This window comes from Chanodichthys erythropterus, chromosome 10 (assembly GCF_024489055.1).
Source record: "Chanodichthys erythropterus isolate Z2021 chromosome 10, ASM2448905v1, whole genome shotgun sequence".
Taxonomy (NCBI): Eukaryota; Metazoa; Chordata; class Actinopteri; order Cypriniformes; family Xenocyprididae; genus Chanodichthys; species Chanodichthys erythropterus.
This window is the reverse complement of record NC_090230.1, coordinates 25,157,503-25,177,234: the sequence shown is the minus strand read 5'-3', so window position 1 is coordinate 25,177,234 and position 19,732 is coordinate 25,157,503. Positions and strand designations below refer to the sequence as shown.

Here is a 19,732-nt window from a genome sequence, read left to right as displayed (position 1 = left end):
AGGTATATCATAGTGCGCTGAATATAAATCATATAGATTCATTATTCAAAGTGACTTAAATTATGTTTGATGCCTATATGATAAAGTTTCCGCAACTAAATTATGCAAAAAATGCTTTGATAAAAATGAAAAATGTTTCAATGTTCAAAAAAAGTGAAAATTATTTTATATTGTAACATTTAAAAACAATTTTTATACTAAATTTATTTAAAGTGTAGAATTTTAGTCAATATATGAAAATAAACTCAGGCTTTTTTTTTTTTTTTTTTTTTTTTCCCAAAAATTTTTCATGCTAAATATTCTGACTTGCAGTGAAAAGGCCTTCTGAAATGTGCAATAAACGTTTCAACTAAAACTGTCAGAGATGGCGGGAAAGCTGAGGATGACCTCATTTCCATGTGCCAGCGCTGCTCGTCCTCTTGCTGTCTCTTCAGCACAGATTTCTGCTTCTGTTTGCGCAGTTTGACTTCCAGAAGCTTCCGCGCACGATTGCTGGGCTTGATCTCCACAGGGAGGTCTGGGTTCACTTTTTTCTAAAAAACAGTAAGGGGAAGAAATTGGTCAATAAATGCAGCCCTGATATGTGAAGCTGACGTCAGACTTATTAATCATTTGTTGTGAATAATCTGATCTTTAGCTTCAAGTTAATGAAGTTCCAAAAAAGTCAAATATTTAATTTGCTGGATTATTCAGTAACAGACATATTGTTATTGTGGCGTGTAATGATGGTTTTTCTTGGGTGATATCTTACCTTGTACTGCAGCCGGTGTCTCCGTCCCTTCAGGTGCATGTCTTTAGCGTTGGGATCGTTGAAACTGCATTCACACAGTTTACAGTGGAACCGAATCACCTTACCGTCGTCATTTCGAACCTGAAGAGGGAAAACGCATGATTCAAAGACTTAAAGCCCTCAACAGAATGACAAATATCCAGTTAGCTTTGAGCATCACACACATTTACTAGAGGAAACCCCTTTGATTCAGAGTAATTCTCTAATCTGATTTGCAAACCAATTTGACTGATTCATTTAGGGCGTGTTCACACTTGTAGTTTTGTTCCCTTTGTTCTTCTGGCCAACATTCGGTTAATTTAGATGTCTTTGGTCTGTGTTGCATTCATATTTCAGTTGAAGCACACTAGAGTTTGTTTGAAAGCAGACTAAGACCACCTTTTCAGTGGTCTCGGTCCACTTGCTTGTGTGCGCAGCAGGGTTCGGATGGCAGCGTTCACACTTATTCAAATGAATCGCACTAACAGAGCAATCGCACCAGAGGTCAACTTTTGACCACTTCCAGAAGTTGATGAAAACGCATTGGACCGGATTGTTTTCATAGTGTAAACACTCATGTGGTCGAATGTGTTCAAATAGTCACAAAAGACCGTCTGCTCTCCACCTACTCACCTAATGTGTAAACATTATGGGAAGTGCGCTAGCCAGACGGGATTTAAACTTTGTCAGCTGAAGACCCAAGCTTGGTTTGAAGATGAAAAATGTACCAAGCACAATGTTCTCTCACCGTTCCTGGTTTAAAACACACAGCTGGTCTCACGGCTGTCAGAGCAGAAACGAAAGCGGTCATCTCTTTTGTCCATTAGATCGAAAGATCTGAAAAAACCCTTACATTTACCAACCCACAGACCCTCCGCTTGAAGAAATCAGGACAGAAGTGGTTGAAAGTGGACAAAAGAGACCAGGTGGAAACGGAAACATGTCTCCCTCGTCTACTTGTGATCCGATTGACCAAAACGCATCTTAATACCAGGTGTAAACCGGGTTAGAGATGGTTTTAATCTAACCAAAGTGTGAAGACGGCCTCAAACTCCATACAGTATGTGGCCAGTGAAATATTTTAGAGTTTGACTGAACGGTCTCACCTCCTCTACATAATCGTGTCCCACAGGCTGAATGTCTCCTTGAGCTCCTGCACCGTCACCGTCCTCATCATCACTCGAAGGGTCCGTCTTGACCACGGACGGCTTCACCTCATCCATCTTTACCGGAGCTGCTGTGGATGCTCTACTGCCTGAAGAGAAATGGATTTTGGGGAATTTATTTCTGATTTACTTCATTTACGTTCATGTTTCCGGGACGGGGCTGTTCATAAATTGGAGAAATTGCTAGTAAATTTCACAATTAATTACAAAGAAACGTCAAGTAATGCATTGATTTAGGGTACGTTTACATGTTTTTCCTTTGCATCTTTTAAAAGGTCCGCAAAAATAACTAAAAACGCTGTATTCTGCTGTCAGGCCAGTTGATGGCGATGTCACTTTGTAAAGAAGCACTACACGCTTATAGACTGAACATGTGATACACATGCGCATGACGGCACCGCTTTCACAAATTTACATTTTTGTAGTTTACACGGAGACGATAACGGTATAATTTTCAAAACTTTGCGTTTTCGGGCCCCCAAAACACTGTTGTCGTATAAATGAACGACCAAAACGCATAAAAAGCTTTCTGTATTAACAGTACTGTAAAGACTGAACAAGTATTTTCTTGTAAAATATACTTCTTTGTTTTAGTTACAACTATGAAAAATCATTTTGTACACTATAAAGTAACAAAGCAACTGAAATGTGCATGTTGTGTACATAAATCTTAAACTTAGTTCTTGAGTGCAAGTTGTCATATGACTACTACCTCAATCATTTACCGCATAACCTACTGAGTAACATTATGTGGAATAAATATCACAACTCTCTAAAGCAGAAATATTGAGCAAGGCTTCTGTGTTAATGTCATGTCTCATTCTGAAAGATAAATTACGCCAACATGACGACTGAATGTGTATAAATGGATGCTTCTTCGGCAATACAGGATGTAAAGCATCTATTTTCATATCTCAGGGTTTGAGAGTAATGCATTAAAGAGGAAATATCCTTATCTGTGATCAGTGTGAACTCTGATTGTGCTGAAGGTGTAATTAAGGCAAAGTGAAAAAGAGAAAAAACCATCATCGCTACACTGGGGGAAAAAAAAAAGTTGTTTGTTAGTTCATATTAATGAATTATCATATTTTCCAGAATATAAATACAGATGTATAGCATTTATAATGTTTGTACATGTTTTTTTATTTCTGAAAGTAATGTAAAATTTGACCAAAGTGACTTGTTTTTTTCTCTCCGAACAATGAAAATTTGTCCTGAAAATACGGTAATGGTAAAACATACAACATCAATGATGCATTAGTAAATGTTGAAATTAACATTCACTAAGATTAATAAATGCCGTAGTAATGTTATTCATTGTTCAAGTTAACTAAAACTGTAATTATTAACAAATGAGACCTGATTGTGATGTCTTACCAATATTTATTAAAGAAACTGTCACAAAAGTTGAAAAAAATTATAGTGTGCATCAGTTGTAAAACAAATCTTGCTTAAATTGTTGTATTTTGCATGACTTCAAAAATTCAAATTCTATTCAAAAATGTATGCAAAAATAGTTTACCCGCATTACGTTTAACAAATGAGGCCAGATAAGGTTGCTCACCGATTATGGTAAGTTTAGTACACTTTCTGTTTGATTCATTCATAAAACTTATGTAAAGCATCAAAAATCATCCATGCAGAATCTGTTCCAAAAACATGTTTTGGTTAATGAATTTGTGAAATCATTCTTATGTAAAGATTCACAACTGCAAATGAATTTTTAATACATTCACATGACCTCAGAGGTAAATGTTGCATATGATAAAAATCATTCAGAAAACAATTCCTATGAAAATACATAAAGTTGTCTCAACTGTGTCAGTCATTTGTAAATAGTTCTTGCAATTTCTCGCGGAAATCATTAATAAAATAAATGTATTCGCAATTGAGAGAATTATGTGCAAACAAATCGTAAAATCATTTATTTAAAAAAAAAAAGGATTCCGAATTGTATTACGAATGATCGACAGAAATTCGTGCTCCTCACATTTCACGAACAAGGCCACTCACCGATAACGGCAACTTTAGCAGCGGTGGGTTTTTTCACAGGAGCGGACACGGGTTTGGAAGGAGCCGCCGCTGGCATCTTCTGCGCCACCGATGCAGGGGTGGGAGTGGCTGTTGTCGTTTTACTAGTAGTCATCGTCGTGGCAGCGGAGGCGGAGCTCACGAAAACGGGCTCCGTGGAAGGGATGGGTTTGCCAAGTTTGGTGTGCAACTTCACCACCTGAGGAAAGGTTTGACAGCATTCGTCAAAGACGCCAACAAAACATGTTCAAAAGCTTAAGAAAAATGGCATAATTAACCTTATTTGATATGCAAATCTCTAAGTTATCAACATGATCAAAACTTTTGTGTTTCACACAATCTATTACATGCCTTCTGTCGTCTGATTGATAGCTCATACGTTTTAATTGAATAATTGTACAAGTGTCCACCTTCAGCTCGTGGTTTGTGCGTTTTTGCTGTGAAAAGTTAATGTACAAAAGCACTTCTTTCTGGACTGAAGAAACTTAGGTTTAATTGCTAACCCATTCATTATTTTGTAGAAAAATCATGTTCAAATGTGAGTATCAAGTCAGGCTTTTGAGGAAGGTTTATTTGTTCATCTCTCAATCATCATTGTATTGCATTGCATTATATGTGCAGAGCTTTGATCATAAAACTAAGGATCTTTCTAAGACATATTATTTGCAGATATTGATATTTATATGCATTTTATGCAAGTATTCTGCTATACTGCGATAAAGATCTCACTGATTTACATTACAAGAATCAGAATGTAATCTTTTTGGCATATAAATGATTTTGTTCTCATTATCTCATACATAATAACATACAAAAAAACACATATGCACATTTTTTTCTAAAGGCTCAATTTAATAGGATTTTAAAGTCCCCTGTAGTCAATCATTTTAAATCTTTGATCACCAAAATGACATTTAAACATTTTTCCTGTGAAAAAATGTATTCATGCCTTAAAATAGCTTGAATGTAACGCTACACCCTTGCTTCATTTAATATACACGGATCAATGAATATGCTAATAAGCCCCGCCTCCACTCACTCGCACCAGCTCAGAGATCCACTTGGCCAACTTACTGAGGTAAACGCTACATAATGGTATCGCTCTTTACAACATCGGACACATACCGGTAATTAATATGATTAGCCTTTTGCTTGACTACATTATCAAACAGCTAATAATGTGTTGCTAATGTTACACAAACCATGTTCTCATTTGTGAGTCAGAAAGCTGTCTTATAACAATCAGTATCATTAAAAATGCTTTGATAGTTCATCATAACATCATTTTCATCATGCACCCACCATATTGCCAAATCTACACTATTTTTCATATCAACAGAAAAATAAACTGGGATAACCTTCTTTTGAGACTTAATTTCCGTGGTCAATGATATGCCCGTCAGCACGTTGACGTGATTTGTGACATCACAAACACCAGCAATATCAAACCGCGGGTTTGAGACTGTCTTTTTTTCACTGCAGTTTTAAACAGAAAATACTCAACAATGGTGCTGGCTTATGAATTTGCAAATGGTTTGTCTTAAAGCATATTAAAAACATCACACAGACATATAAACAACATTAAAAGCTTGATTTTCACCACAGGGGGTCTCCTGACTACTATTTCACATGTCAAGGTTAGCCGTCGTAATACTCAACTCACCTTCTGGTGCTTGGATCCCCGAATGTGCGCGGCATAAGCATCGGCGCCGGTGCACGAGACGTCGCACAGCTCACAGCGCAACTGCGTCTGGACGCCACGAGGGCCGTTGGTCACCTGACTGCCGCTCTTCTGAGCCGCCTCTTTCTTCTTGTGCTTCTGTCCTTCCAGATGTTCTCGATACGTCTGCAGGAGAGCAAAGCAACCGATGTCAATGAAGGAGTACGTTTACTGCAACTCCTATGATTACCGTGATGCAGAAAACACAGACGGAATGGCGGAATCCAGGCATAAAAATTTTACTTACAGTATAACTTGGAATGTCATGGAATTTGGCAAATTTTGGAAGAATAAATCAAAATTAGAGCTGTATAATGAAACAAATGGTGATATGGACTAGTGTTTCATCTCCAGAGAGTCACTTCAGCAGCATTTCACTATTTCATTTGAGTAAAACAGATACACACACAAACTCAAAGCTCTTCTCCACAATACACCAAAATAAAAGTTCGGTTTAAATTTAAATTGTTACAGAAATGTATTACAACAGAAATAAATGACTATCGTACTTTTCAAAGTACTAAAACTAATAATAAAACTACTAAAAATATTAAAAAGATTAAGGAATATCACGCAATATTTCTTTCATGTTTTAACAGACTAAACTGTTAATGTTTATGCATGTGTTGGATTGCCTTCGATAATACATTTGTATTGAATCTTAAATCCAGAAATATTAAAACACAGAATTCATGAAAAAAAAAGAAATCTTAGGGCTCTATCATTGTTAAAAAAAAGTAATTACTAAATTGCAAAAAGTTTTATGAATTCAACTGATTAGACATGCTTTTTGATCATTACAAATTAATAAAACCATTCAAATGAAATCCAGAAAAATTTGAGCAAAAAGAATATGGGAAAAATTTGGTGGAAAAATTGAAATGGATACCATAGGGACTCTAAAAAATTTAATTGTTGTTAAACTGTACAATTTTCAAGATTTCAATTAATTAGACATGTAATGTAATTTAACCATTAAATCAAATGTGAACAGAAAAATAAAGGAATTTGGGGAAAAAATAAAAGATTTTATCAGGCCCTGAATATAAAAGTTTTGTTTTTAAATTGTATGTTTCATAATTTCAATTAATTAGACATACGATTAATTCGATGAATTTAATGTTTTTTATTACCAAAATATTAATTTAACTTAAAATTGGGGGGGGGTGGGGGGGGGTTGAATTGGCAAAAAAAAAAAAAAAATAAAACAGAATGTAACTAGAATCCTGAAAAATTTAGTTGGAAAAAAATTAAATGGATTTCATAGAGCACAAGTTATCGCATTTGAAAATGTTGGATTCAGGCAACCGCTCACCTGCGGACCGGCGCAGCTTATCTTGCAGATATCGCAGTAGTGCAGCTGCGGCTGTTTAGGCGGGCCTTTGGGCTTCTGGATCTTGTTCTGGTGGAAAATGGGCTTCTTGTACGCATTGACGGCCGGGCTGGTGACCGCGGTGTTGCTCCAGGAGGAGTTGGCGAGCTGTTTGGGAGGTTGTTGCGTCTGCTGCGGCGGAGGTGGCGGTGGCTGTTGCGGCTGCTGCAGAGGAGGCTGAGGCTGCACCTGCGGAGGCGCCAACTGCGTCGGCTGGAAGTACGACGGCGCGGACGTGTAACCGCTAGACTCATAGCTGGAATAGCTGAGACCGGCTGTAGCAACAAAGAAAGCGACACCGTTAGATGATAGCCGGTGGCTATTTGTGGCATGCGAATGTGAATCTGACGCTGCCGTACCGGAGTAGGACGTAGCAGCTGTGGAGTTGAAGGAAGAACTGTGGGTGTAAGTGGATATAGGGGCTGGAGTTTGCTGTACGCTGGTGGAGGTGGGGTAGATGGTGTAGCTCGAGGACACCGAGCTCGCGGCGGGAGGGGGTTTGAGAGCCGCGACCTGTCTTTGAACAGGCGGCTGACTGTACACTGTGCTCACGGGGCTGTAGCCACTTTTCAGCCCTGAAAAGGCAGAGAAGGTATCAGTGACACCTAAACAATGAAAACCAAACCAAAAGTGAAAACCATATATTGTTTTGCATATCATCAAGTTTTGATTGCTCTGAAATAGCTTAGATGAGTTTAAGCTTTTTAACATTATGCATCATTTCAACCAATCAGCGAAGTAGATTCGGAATGTTTAATCCAAGACGCCAAATTTGGTTGGTTTCTCACGAACACGCGAAAATATTTAATTATTTTCATCTATATGTGGCAATATAACAATACATAAATAACATTAAATCACATATAGGCCTACACCAGTATTATTTTTTTGCGTTATTTATATACTATTACAGTGTCTACTAATATTTTTTTTTAATTATCTTTTATTTTTTTATATTTTCTAATTAATAATTTCTAATAATTTTTATTATTTTATTTATTTATTTATCTACATAATTCTATTTAGGTTTCATTTAATTGTATTCCAAGTTTTACATTAAATTTTTATTAATTTTGTTTTTTGTCAGATTGATTTTTAAACATTTCTATTTAACCTTAATTTATTTTTATTTTAGTTTTAATAATTTTAGGTATCTATTCAAACTTTATTTCAGTTAACTGTCAAGGCAACATTTCTAATTCTCTAATATTTAATTATTTTATTTTAGCTTTATTTCAATCAACAAAGGATTTGTAATAGTTTTAGTTGTAGTAAACAATAACAACACTGATATAAACAGACTAAAATGCTTTCATCTGATAAAATGACACATAGGAAACATTTCATTTATATTTTTAAATGTAAACCGTTTCATTCATTACAATGAATTCAATCAAACTTGCCAACTGATTGTGAAAAAAAAGTGCGTTAAAATCAATACAACAGCCACAACATTGGTTAAATTTATAACACCAGCAAAATTGTTGCATATTACAAAAATTTTGATTGGGGCTGGGCGACAACATGCAACTTTGACTATTTCACTGTTATTTGTATAAAAATAAAAATGCATGACATAAATAACCCCCCAAAATAACAACTGAATTTATCAACAATCTGCAAGTCAAAATAGATCCTGAAATTTATCTTCAAATTTATTTTATAGAAGTACTGAACGTTATTGTGAATGGGAATGTTGCATACCAGACTCGAATCTGCATCACCCGCATGAGTTCCAAAGCTCAACATGTCTAAACTAAACTTTCATAATAACCTTAACAAACACAGATGGTCTTTGAAAACACATAACTTCAACTTTAAAGGTGTAATATGTAAGATTTTTGCAATAAAATATCCAAAAACCACTAGGCCAGTGTTATATATTTTGTTCACTTGAGTACTTACAATATCCCAAATGTTTCCAACTATTTGTGAATCATGAGAAAATTGTGATTTTAACAAAGGCTCCGGGACGTGTGAGGAGTCGCCTGTCAATGGCGTCATACCCGCGTTACCCTCGGTTTGCGGTTTTATTTTGTAGAAACCATTGAAACACCAAAGACGCTTTAATATTTACATGTTTTAATAGACAAGGGAACAACTGTTTTGATATATTTATAGACAGAAAACTAATTATAGTTATATAGCTTAACACGTTTAGTCTTTTTGTTTAAATCTAATTTTCTTGATTTTTTGCGAGTTACATGCTTTACCACGCCTCAGAAAACACTGTTTTGTGAAGTAGCTAACATAGCATAATCAGATGCAGCTTTATTTTTAGTAACAGTAATACAGCATTTTCTCCATCATACAATACATTTTAAAATGAATTGCATGCCATTTATCAACACAAGACATCCAATATTTAATATGATATTGTAAAATCGATCTATCTTACTGCAGTGTGTAACAGTGTCTCACAGCAGCCGCCGAGCGAACATAACATTATAACATAATTTTCAACACTCTCAAATGTATCTAATATGATAAACAGAGCTGTGTTTCCTCATACTCATGACCGGAAAAGCGGAAGCGGCGCCGGCGACTGCGTCATAATAAAAGTCCCGCTGCTCGTGAGGCGTGTGTTGATCAATCGCTCCAGCTCCTCGTTCAGCTCCACAACACTCGGTCCTGCTCTGCTTCATACTACAGTAACCTTAATAATCGCATCCATGAACATGATTTCTTCCCGAGTCCTATCCCTATCCTTTTGCACCAGCTGTGATGTAAAGACCACATGTCCCAAGATTCCTCGCTCAAACTTGCCGTCATCAAGCTATGCCTTTGTTTTGAATAGGCCTCTAGCGACCTCTAGTGGACATAAATCTTACATATTGCACCTTTAATAAGTCGGTTTACGCACTTGGCTATTGTTGTTATTTCTAAACATTTGTGAACATTCAAAGAGGAATCAGACTCACCTGTCTGGAAGTAGGCCTCCGTTGCGGTTCGCTGCGCAGGTGCGATGCTCGTTTGAAAGTACTGCTTGTTCTCGTAGCTGCTGACCGACGGCGGTCGGCCGTAAGTATAATTCTCCTGTAGAATCAATTCATACAGGAATGAATCACAACAATGCCAAATTTAGACAACTGGGGCGCATTATTAATATAAGAAGAGTCAGGAAAACACTAACCGGTTCAGTCAACACCTGGTAGGTTTGAGGGGTGGTTGTTGGCTGCGGAGGCGTTTCAGGCTGGCGGTAGCCGTAGTTGGGGGTGGGATGGGGCTGGTAGGTGGGGTAGGGGGCGGTCACTGCGGGACGTGCCGGTTGGGCGGTGGCCGCAGGGTACGATGCCGTCACCGTATGGGCAACTCCAGGGGCGGGCTGGACGTTATAGCTGCCCGTGGTTGGGTGGGAATATGCTGGAGGCGGCTGGGCGCTGAATGGAAATTTTGGGATTCAGAATCAATGTAGTCAGTACCATTAGTTTGGAATAATTACAGTTTTTTTATATTGTTTAAAGCTGCAGTCCACCATTTTTCCTCTTTGTTGCCATCTCTGTTTGAAACATGCGATTGCAGTCATATGCGGAATAGTTATCTGTGAATCTCCAGTCACTGATGATTGTCAGTGTCAGATTGAGGTTTAATTATTTCAGCTGCTGTGAGAACAGACTATAAATTATCCGCTACAAGCAGCGTCCTCACATGATAAAACCGACTAGCCTGGACTCCTTCCTTTCTGTTTACGGACGTGACGTAATGACGCACAGAGGAACTGCTGCATGCTCAAATTTCCTGCGGAAATCCACCAGGTCTCTCTTATTATTACAAGCTTACCATTGTTAATCGGGCTAAGATAAGGAGATAGTTTGGAACACTGGCTAGTTATGTACTTGCTCAAAAATTGATTTAGGATCATTTTTAAACCAAAAAAGTTACCGACTGCAGCTTTAAAGAAGTCTCTTATGCTACTGAAAATGTATCCTAATTTTAAAAAAAGCAGCAAAAACTGTTTTCAGCACTGATAATAAAAATAATATTTAATACTATTGAGTACCAATAATAATTGAGCAGGTAATCAGCATATTAGAATGATTTCTAAAGGATCATGTGACACTGTATAATGATGATGCTGAAAATTCAGCGTTGACATCACAGGAATAAATTACAATATACTGAAAATTGAAAACATATTTTAAATTGTAATGATTTTTGCAAAAACATTAAACAGAAAATTAACTATACCAAACTTTTGTAGTGTATGACCCCTTTCACATGTCCACAATACCACGGTAATACCGTTATTATTTACAAAGGTAACGTTACTTTTAATAATACACTTTAATGTAAGAATATGCGCAATTTAAATGAACCACTTATACTGCTTATTAAAGTAAAATGGTAAAATAACAATTACATGTTTACCATGGTATTTACATGTATTACCATGATATTCTGGGGAGATGCTACATGTCCATAAGTATGGCAGCACTAAGGTACTTATACCAGCACTCTCATATTCCCGCAAACCCACTTTCACGATATTAAAAAAATCATGCAAGCATCAATAAATACACCAACAACAGCAGCTCATGGAGATCTTTGAGCACTGGCCGTCCTCAGCTCGTTTAAATATCTTTTGAGTCTCTGTGACTGCTGTGAATCAGCGATGTGATCATGCGCGTGTTTATATAGTACCTGTACTGCGGGCCGGCGGCAGCAGCAGCTGCATGTGTGAATCCATAATAATTACTGGCCGCCATCATAGAAACTTCAGCAGCAGCAGCAGCGGCGGCTCCGGCGGTCACGTGATCGACACGTGTCTGTGACGTTGGCGGTCACCTTCGCGCCACTGCCCCCCGCGGCGCCTAAAAATAAAACCGTCGAATTATTATAATAATCAGAATTATATAACTATAACTATCTGTCAGTGGTGTCAGTACGGTGGTGTTCTGAAATGTTGAGGTCAGATTTTTATGTTTATACAAATTAAGAATGCAGAACAAATGTCGGATTTTGATTCATTTTTAATTCTTTTCGTAACTTTTGGACATCAAATGCTTGATAAACTGGAAATTAACCATGGTTTTATTATAGTAAAAGTGTAGTGACCATGTTGTAGCAGATTGATTAACTTCCCAGGTGAAAAAAATACTATAGTAATACTATAGTGTTTTTGATCCATACTAAAGTAACGTTACTTGAATTAATTTGTTGTGGTAATTCTATAGTTGCTGTGATAATATAACTATCGTAATATAAACAAATTACTCTACCCAATACTGTACTAAGTTTTCTACAACTTATATTACAAAATACACTACTGAAGTAAAAACTAAAGTATCCTACAGTATTTATTACAGTTCATCAGTTCACTATAGTTACTACTTATGCTCTAGCATTCATTAACAAAGTGTTAAAATGTAAATACTACAATATATACAGTATTATAGGTTCAAAAACACTAGTATTTACTATAGTACTTTTTCACCTGGGTTTGTATTTAACTACAAATGCCATGATTAGTGTTGCAAAACCTTGGTTAATTTGTGGTTACCGTGGTTTAACTACAATAACTATGTTTTTTTTTTTTTTTTTTTACTTTTATTTAAAACCGGGGGAGGCACTGATGCCTTTAATTTTACTAAAAAAAATGCCTCAATCAGATCGTCATTTTCACGTTTAATTTGTACGTGAAAGAAAGATATAAAGATATACTTTTTAAAGTTTAATTAGACTCCATTTCCATGGTCAATTTCTAAGTTTGATTCATTTAGACCGCCAAAAACTTAAAGGGACAGTACACCCAAAAATGAAAATTCTGTCATAATTTCCCTCAAGTTGTTCTAAGCCTGAATGAGTTTCTCTGTTCCTTTTAACACACAAGAAGAAATTCTGAAGAATTTTGGTAACCAAAAGGTTTCCGGTCCCCATTGTATTTTTTTCATACTATGGAAGTCAATGAGGACCTGCAACTGTTTGTTTTATCAACATTCATGTTATTTCTTCTGATGAACACAAAATAAGATATTTTGAATAATGTTGGTAACCAACAACCTGAGTAAATGATGACAGGATTTTGGGTGAACATTCCTTATACGCTTAGGAACTTATATATATATATATATATATAGAATGTTTCACAGAATGTATCAATAATACATCCAGATCCAAAGTCATCTGAACATATGGAAGAGAAAAAAATAAATTGACAATGATCATTAAAAAAGGAAGATACATTTAAAGCTTTTTTAGGAACAAAGAAAAGAAGGAACAGAACAAAGAAAGAAAAGAGGATAAAAAACACCAATACAGTATATGAAAGATCTCATCATATCTCTTCAAAAAAGAAATACATTTTTTGTTATTAATTATTCTTAGTGATTTGATTAAATGTTCTACTTCACATAAGAAATCTATAAAAAGATATTTTCTTAAGGAACCTTTGTGAAAATAGAATTTTGCCATAAGGATAAGAAGTTTAACAGTAGATTCTAAAGATTTGTTTTGGTTTTCAAAATGGCAAACACGCTTAGGAACGCGAAAGTCGGAAATTATCGCGTGACGTCATTTTCCGCTTTGAGAAATTAACATTCTAATTGTATTAATAATATAATATAAATAATAGGCCTATTAATTAGCCGAAATATGTCCAAATACTTACAATATGTAATTTATTTATTCACAACATACACAACATGCAAGAGTAATGTCTATATAAATAAATGACCAACACCAAACGAATATAAATGACCAATTTAGTATATTTTATAAAACAATTACAATATTGTACATAAGAAATAGTATGTAAAAATATATTAAAAATAAATAATATATATAATAGATAGCAATACATACCTATAATATTATAACATTTCTATAAGATTCTATTCTATTATGCAAATTTTATGTTTTAGATAAATAAGCTAAATGTCTGGTTCACCCAAAATGAGCAGATATGTTTTGTACATTAGCGCCACCTGTGGGTTCAGAGGGTTATTTCAATCGGATTTCAAAGGCTCTGTTGTTCCAGTGTTTAGAGGATGTGGAAGTGCCAAATAACAGATGCTCTATTCATCCTGAGCCTGGACCACCAGCATTCAGCATTCAGGAGGAGAAGGAATATGTCAAAGCATCGCTGATAGTCCTAAAGCATCCTTACTGGTAATTTTTGGATTAAGACAGCAGAATATACATGCTTCTATTAACAAGATCGGCTGAATTCAGTGTCAAAGTGCCTGTTTGTGACCTGGAGAGTGAGCGTAGTTTTTCCTGTCCCTCACAGTGAACAGAGGACTCTTGTGTTTTCTCCAGGACCACCTGCATCAACACCTGCGTTCTGCTCTGGATGAAGAGCAAAAATAATCAGTTCACCAGGAATAACCTGATCCGTATGTGAGTAAGAGTGGCTTTATGATATTATTCTAAACTATCAAAGACTGCATTTTGCAAGATTCAACAAATTAATGTTTTGAATGGGATGTATTTAGTGCATGAATTTCTGAAAAAAAAAAAATAGTGGATTAGTGCTTTCAAGCCACACCACCATAAAGATTTACTTTAGTAGCACTGGGGTCCTAATATAGTTTTTATTACTTTTTTTATATTTTTATTTTTAGTACTTTTGTTTTTAGCTGTTGGTGCTTTAAAAAAAATGTATACATAGTTTTTTTTATTATTATTTCATTTTATTCTTTGTTTCATTTATAGTATCAAGTTAAACTAAATAAAAATGAGAAATGTTCCCTTGACAGCTAGTTGAAATTAAAAATAAAGTTTAATATATTTTATTTGAGTCAATGTTTATTTGAAGTAACAATTTCTTTATGGTTTTAGTTGTAGTTCACTATAATAACCCAGTAGTTTTTTTATTGTTTATTGAATTTCTTCCAATGTTTAGACAAAAAAAAAAAAACTCATAATAATTCAAAGAGACAATTCAAAGGTGAACAAAAGAGAATTATGTCTACATCAAAGTGGAGACCACTTCAGCCACGGATTAAAAGAGGGATTAAAATGATTTTTCCCATTAATCCGTAGCACACTAAAATTCCTCTGGTATGGACTGACTTTTGGGTTGAGGTTGATGGAGTCACATGGCACCCATGAGAACGACCTGCGACCTGAGTATATTTTTGTATGGAAAATAATTGTGTTCAGATGAAAACAAGTCAGGATACTTTGTGATTAAACCCTTGAGGGCAGGATTTGACTGTGTTTTTCAGGTCCCTGGTTCCTTCAGCATGGGCAGCGTTGACTTTGGCCCGCTGATGGAGATGATAGAGGCGAGGGACGAGTGGCTGGATGATGATTTTCCTGGGTATATGTGTATCTTCTTTTTTTTCTTTTTATGAAAATTCATAAATTGCCACGACAGACACAAATTATTTTTTTTTAACTTGTACATTTAGTTTCCCCAATTTGGTTTCATTGTGGCTTAAAATACATAACAGGTCTTTGTGGGATGCATGAAATTTGAAGTTGTTGATGCATTTAAGTATTTTAATTTATAAAGACAAACTTTGATGTTGGCTTGAGAAAGCCTAGCCTGAAAGTTTGAAGTATCCTAATTGTAAAAGCTTGAAGTGTGAAATAGTTTAGATAGAAAGAAAGAGAAAGGTTAAAGTTTGAAGGCTATGAAGACAGGCCTTAAAAAAGGAAAAGAGCATCAATTCTTCAGCGAATCCTGAGTGAGATGCTGAACGGAGACGGGAGCAGGTGCAGCTCTCTCCTTAAATGGAAACGAGCCACGTCATGTGACGCAGCGAGCTGCCAACAACACAAGCAGCATCACTAGGAAAATGGAGGCAGGTCAGGCTTAGAGGAGCAGCTCCAGCATCACACGACAGCATGATGCTTTTGAAATATTAAACAGCGTTAAGACCATGAGATTTCACGCTAGCGTGGAGTAAGAACTCACAGAATCAGAAAGCTTCTTCATCTTACACAGCAGGTGAGCGAGAACAGCTTTGATTGTGCTTTTTTGGGGTTGTTTTTTTTTTTTTTTTTTTTTAAAGCATGCTGAAAATCTTACATTTTATTAAATACACATTGACTGAAACAGTTTTGGTTGGTGCATTATTGTTTTATATATCTAACAGCCATTGTAAGACATAGAAATATGATGAAGAAATATGATGACGCTCCACAGGGAAGCTGTTGTTGTTATAAATAACATGGTGCCAAATTTAGTCTGTGATTCATACATTTATTTACATATGTTAGTATTATTATGCATTTCTTCTGAATGTTTTGTTTTGTTGACATGGTCACACTGATAATGGCCTTTTCTCAAATCTTTTGATTAGTTATTGTCATCTAAAATGGGGAAACAATGACAACTGCGAGTTAAATAGTCACAGAAGGAGCAGCTGTGAACCCCACCGGCACTGACAACCCCCTCTGTTTATCAGCTGCGTGTGCACCGACCCCCGAGGGCCTATGGTGCTGATTAGCATATCACAATCTACTACCGTCTTAAAGAAACAGTTCAGCAATTTTGTCATTTACTCACCCTCATGTTTTTCCAAACATGTAGGGCTTTCTTTCCTACACAGAAGGATATTTGCACTTGATTAAAAATCATGTGGCATTTTAAGTTAATTGAAATACTGTCCTTGCTAGGCCACTTCCTGCAGAGGGTGACATGGACTCTTCCTGTGCCCTGAGCGAGGGGAGAACTTGTAAGTGGCTTTGTTTCATATGCAAACATGTCTCTTAAAGTAATAATTTGCATTCTCATAATGCTCATCCATCATATTGATTGGCCCAGCTCCCCCAAACTCTCTTCTCATTGGTGGAGCCGGAGGGGGCGGAGCGCACCGGAAGCGTCGCACATTGGTGGCGCCGGATATGAACTTGTCATTGGACCAGAGCGAAGGGTCATTGCTCTCAGATGACTTCCTGGATACACCTGATGATCTGGATATTAATGTGGATGATATCGAGACGCCCGATGATACGGACTCACTGGAGTTCATAACCAACGGCAACGACCTGGAGTGGGAGGGTAAGGATACGCTGTTCTTCATGGCTCGAGGAGAGATAGGTAGACAGATAGATAGGAAAATAGACAGTTGATTGATTGATTGATTGATTGATTGATTGATTGATTGATAGATAAATTGGTAGGTAGATAGATCAGTAGATAGATAGACAGACAGATAGATAGATAGATAGATAGATAGATAGATAGATAGATAGATAGATAGATAGATAGATAGATAGATAGATAGATAGATGATAAGTTGGAAAATAGATTGATAGATAGATAAATCAGTAGGTAGATAGATCAGTAGATAGATAGACAGACAGATAGATAGATAGATAGATAGATAGATAGATAGATAGATAGATAGATAGATAGATAGATAGATAGATAGATAGATAGATAGAAGAATGGATGGATAGATAGATTGATCAGTGGATGGATGGATGGATGATGGATCAGCAGACGGATGGATAAAGATAGATCAGTAGATGGATGGATGGAAGGATGGATCAGTAGATAGATAGATGATTGATGGATGGATGGATGGATGGATGGATAGATCGATCAGTTGATGGATGGATGGATGGATCGATCAGTAGACGGATGGATAGAGATCAATCAGTAGATGGATGGATGGATGAATCGATTAGTGGATGGATGGATTAGTACATGGATAGATAGATAGATCAATAGGTAAATAGACAGACAGATAGATGATAGATGTCCCACTCATTGATCCATGGCTTTCAGATGACACACCCGTCGCCTCGGTCAAAGCGCCCCCTGCTGACAGTGACGCTGATGGAGAAGGTTTGGATGGGACAGGTGTCAATGGCCGTTTGTGGAGGACTGTGATCATCGGCGAACAGGAACATCGGATCGATATGCAGGTCATAAGACCCTATCTGCGGGTCATATCACATGGAGGTACGTCACGTTATCTTGAGTCGTCGTTAATGCAGTTTATATAGTCTTTGCTGCATCTTGAGTTCACTGCTTCTTTCTGTTCTTTAGGGTACTATGGCGAGGGCTTGAACGCCATCATTGTGTTCACAGCATGTTACCTTCCTGACAGCAGCTGCCCAGATTACCATTACCTGATGGAAAATCTCTTTCTGTAAGGACATTTAACACAGCTAACCCAGACTGTACAGTACAATCGTGTTCTGTATATTTCTTTATTTGGCTTTGCTTCACACGTTCACGCTGTCCTCACCCGTGCCTCAGGTATGTGGTGAGCAGTCTGGAGATGCTGGTCGCGGAGGATTACCTGATCATCTACATGAATGGAGGAACGCCCCGGAGTAAAATGCCCGGCATTAGTTGGCTTAAGAAGTGCTATCAGATGATCGACAGAAGGTATGGAAACAGTGATCTCTTTTATGCAAATGCATTATATAGAAGAATTCATCTTGAACCTTTTTCCTTAGACTGAGGAAAAACCTAAAATCTCTGATCATCACTCACCCTTCCTGGTTTATCCGGACAGTCCTCGCAATTTCCAAACCCTTCATCAGGTACACATGGATAAATATGCATAGATATAATTATTTAAAAGTTCATGTTCATGCTCATAAATGACATCTTATGCTCTACAGCGTGAAGTTCATGAATAAGATCCGTTATGTGCACAGCTTGGAAGAGCTGGAAAAGATTGTCCCTATGGATCATATTCAGATCCCAGAGTGTATCTTACAGTAAGGAAATGTCAAACAAATTTATTAAAACCCTTTTCTAAGCAAACCTATAACCTGATACCAATTTACAAGGTCAATATGTACATTTTTGCAGATTTGAAGAGGAAAGAATCAATGCTAGAAAAGAGAGGTAATCACGAAACTCCTCAAAATTGGTTTATTTGGCTCCTATTAGTTTAATCGGAGGAGGAGACTCCCATTGTGATTGGATAATAGAATAAGTTACCCAGAATGCTCTTTTCTTTGTAGAATGGAGCAGGAACAGAAAGAACAACAGCATCAAGAACAGCAACAGAAGCCAACCAATCCAGAGAGGTGAGCAAACATTCATAACACATCATTATTTCATGACTGCTTCATATAATTCTTTCGTTTTGCCACATTAAAATACTCTACCTCCAGGACAACAGCGACTGAAGAGCCTGGACTCTGAGCGGACAAGCTTGAATGTTCTTGTTGCTGATGGACCATTTTTCATATTCCCAAATTATTCATATACATCTTAGACGACTCGAAACTAGTTTCAGATCAGCAACAAAGCAGAAACTTTAATCGAAAGTTGGAGGATGAGAAGGCAAGCTGCTCTCGCTTTCATCTGCAAAGGCACAATTTTAAAAAAGCATCTTGAGATCCACCAACAAATGGCAATGCGCACAGAGAAATGTTGCTGTTTTCGGTAGCAGGATGTACCATCATGCATTGTAGCCTCTTTACAGTTAACGCTTTTTTAAATAGGCTGTTCCCTGCTTTCTGACCCTTGAGAATGTCATGCCTTTAATTGACGGATGTGTCCGCTCAGGATTTGATTGGTGGTGCATGTCGATTTCCAAGCAACCATTCCTGTGCTTCTCTGTGTGCGCTCAAATCGAATGTAACTTTATTCCATTTCGCCAATTATGTTTGCCTAGAATCCTTTCTTGGATGTTTTTTGAATGTTTTAACCCTTTCATCTTGTTTAAAGACCAGCTTTTGTAAAAGATATGTGCCAGTCATCTCTGAAAACATTTTGACATCAATGTATTCAGCAGGATTTTTATGTTGCC

The 19,732-nt window shown here is 36.8% G+C and overlaps 2 protein-coding genes across 6 annotated transcripts in view; one reads left to right on the top strand and one right to left on the bottom strand.

Annotated features, from left to right (window-relative positions):
* zfr2 (zinc finger RNA binding protein 2) overlaps nt 1-11,853 on the bottom strand; it is a 24,649-nt gene extending 12,796 nt beyond the window's left edge. Inside the window, exons 1-10 of one of the 2 annotated variants that reach the window (XM_067396738.1) lie at nt 11,700-11,853; nt 10,192-10,438; nt 9,980-10,094; nt 7,418-7,663; nt 7,002-7,333; nt 5,630-5,812; nt 3,949-4,165; nt 1,876-2,024; nt 752-871; nt 388-533 (exon numbers count right to left, since the gene is read on the bottom strand). In XM_067396738.1, the coding sequence (XP_067252839.1) occupies nt 388-533; nt 752-871; nt 1,876-2,024; nt 3,949-4,165; nt 5,630-5,812; nt 7,002-7,333; nt 7,418-7,663; nt 9,980-10,094; nt 10,192-10,438; nt 11,700-11,767 (1,823 nt within the window). In that variant the 5' untranslated portion in view covers nt 11,768-11,853. The remainder of the gene's footprint in view (nt 1-387; nt 534-751; nt 872-1,875; nt 2,025-3,948; nt 4,166-5,629; nt 5,813-7,001; nt 7,334-7,417; nt 7,664-9,979; nt 10,095-10,191; nt 10,439-11,699) is intronic. The other variant, XM_067396739.1, reaches the window with a different exon arrangement.
* atcaya (ATCAY kinesin light chain interacting caytaxin a) overlaps nt 1-19,725 on the top strand; it is a 26,901-nt gene extending 7,176 nt beyond the window's left edge. For 2 of the 4 annotated variants that reach the window (XM_067396741.1, XM_067396742.1), the window contains 14 exons: nt 14,035-14,165; nt 14,287-14,396; nt 15,042-15,138; nt 15,227-15,321; nt 16,626-16,684; nt 16,774-17,010; nt 17,743-17,919; nt 18,007-18,109; nt 18,220-18,351; nt 18,423-18,509; nt 18,591-18,689; nt 18,784-18,819; nt 18,939-19,004; nt 19,092-19,725. In XM_067396741.1, coding sequence (XP_067252842.1) covers nt 14,350-14,396; nt 15,042-15,138; nt 15,227-15,321; nt 16,626-16,684; nt 16,774-17,010; nt 17,743-17,919; nt 18,007-18,109; nt 18,220-18,351; nt 18,423-18,509; nt 18,591-18,689; nt 18,784-18,819; nt 18,939-19,004; nt 19,092-19,122 — 1,266 coding nt within the window. In that variant the 5' untranslated portion in view covers nt 14,035-14,165; nt 14,287-14,349 and the 3' untranslated portion in view covers nt 19,123-19,725. Of the gene's footprint in view, nt 1-11,929; nt 11,967-14,034; nt 14,166-14,286; nt 14,397-15,041; nt 15,139-15,226; nt 15,322-16,625; nt 16,685-16,773; nt 17,011-17,742; nt 17,920-18,006; nt 18,110-18,219; nt 18,352-18,422; nt 18,510-18,590; nt 18,690-18,783; nt 18,820-18,938; nt 19,005-19,091 lie in introns of those variants that run through there. The other 2 variants (XM_067396743.1, XM_067396740.1) reach the window with 2 other exon arrangements.
* The last annotated feature ends 7 nt before the right edge of the window (nt 19,726-19,732 follow it).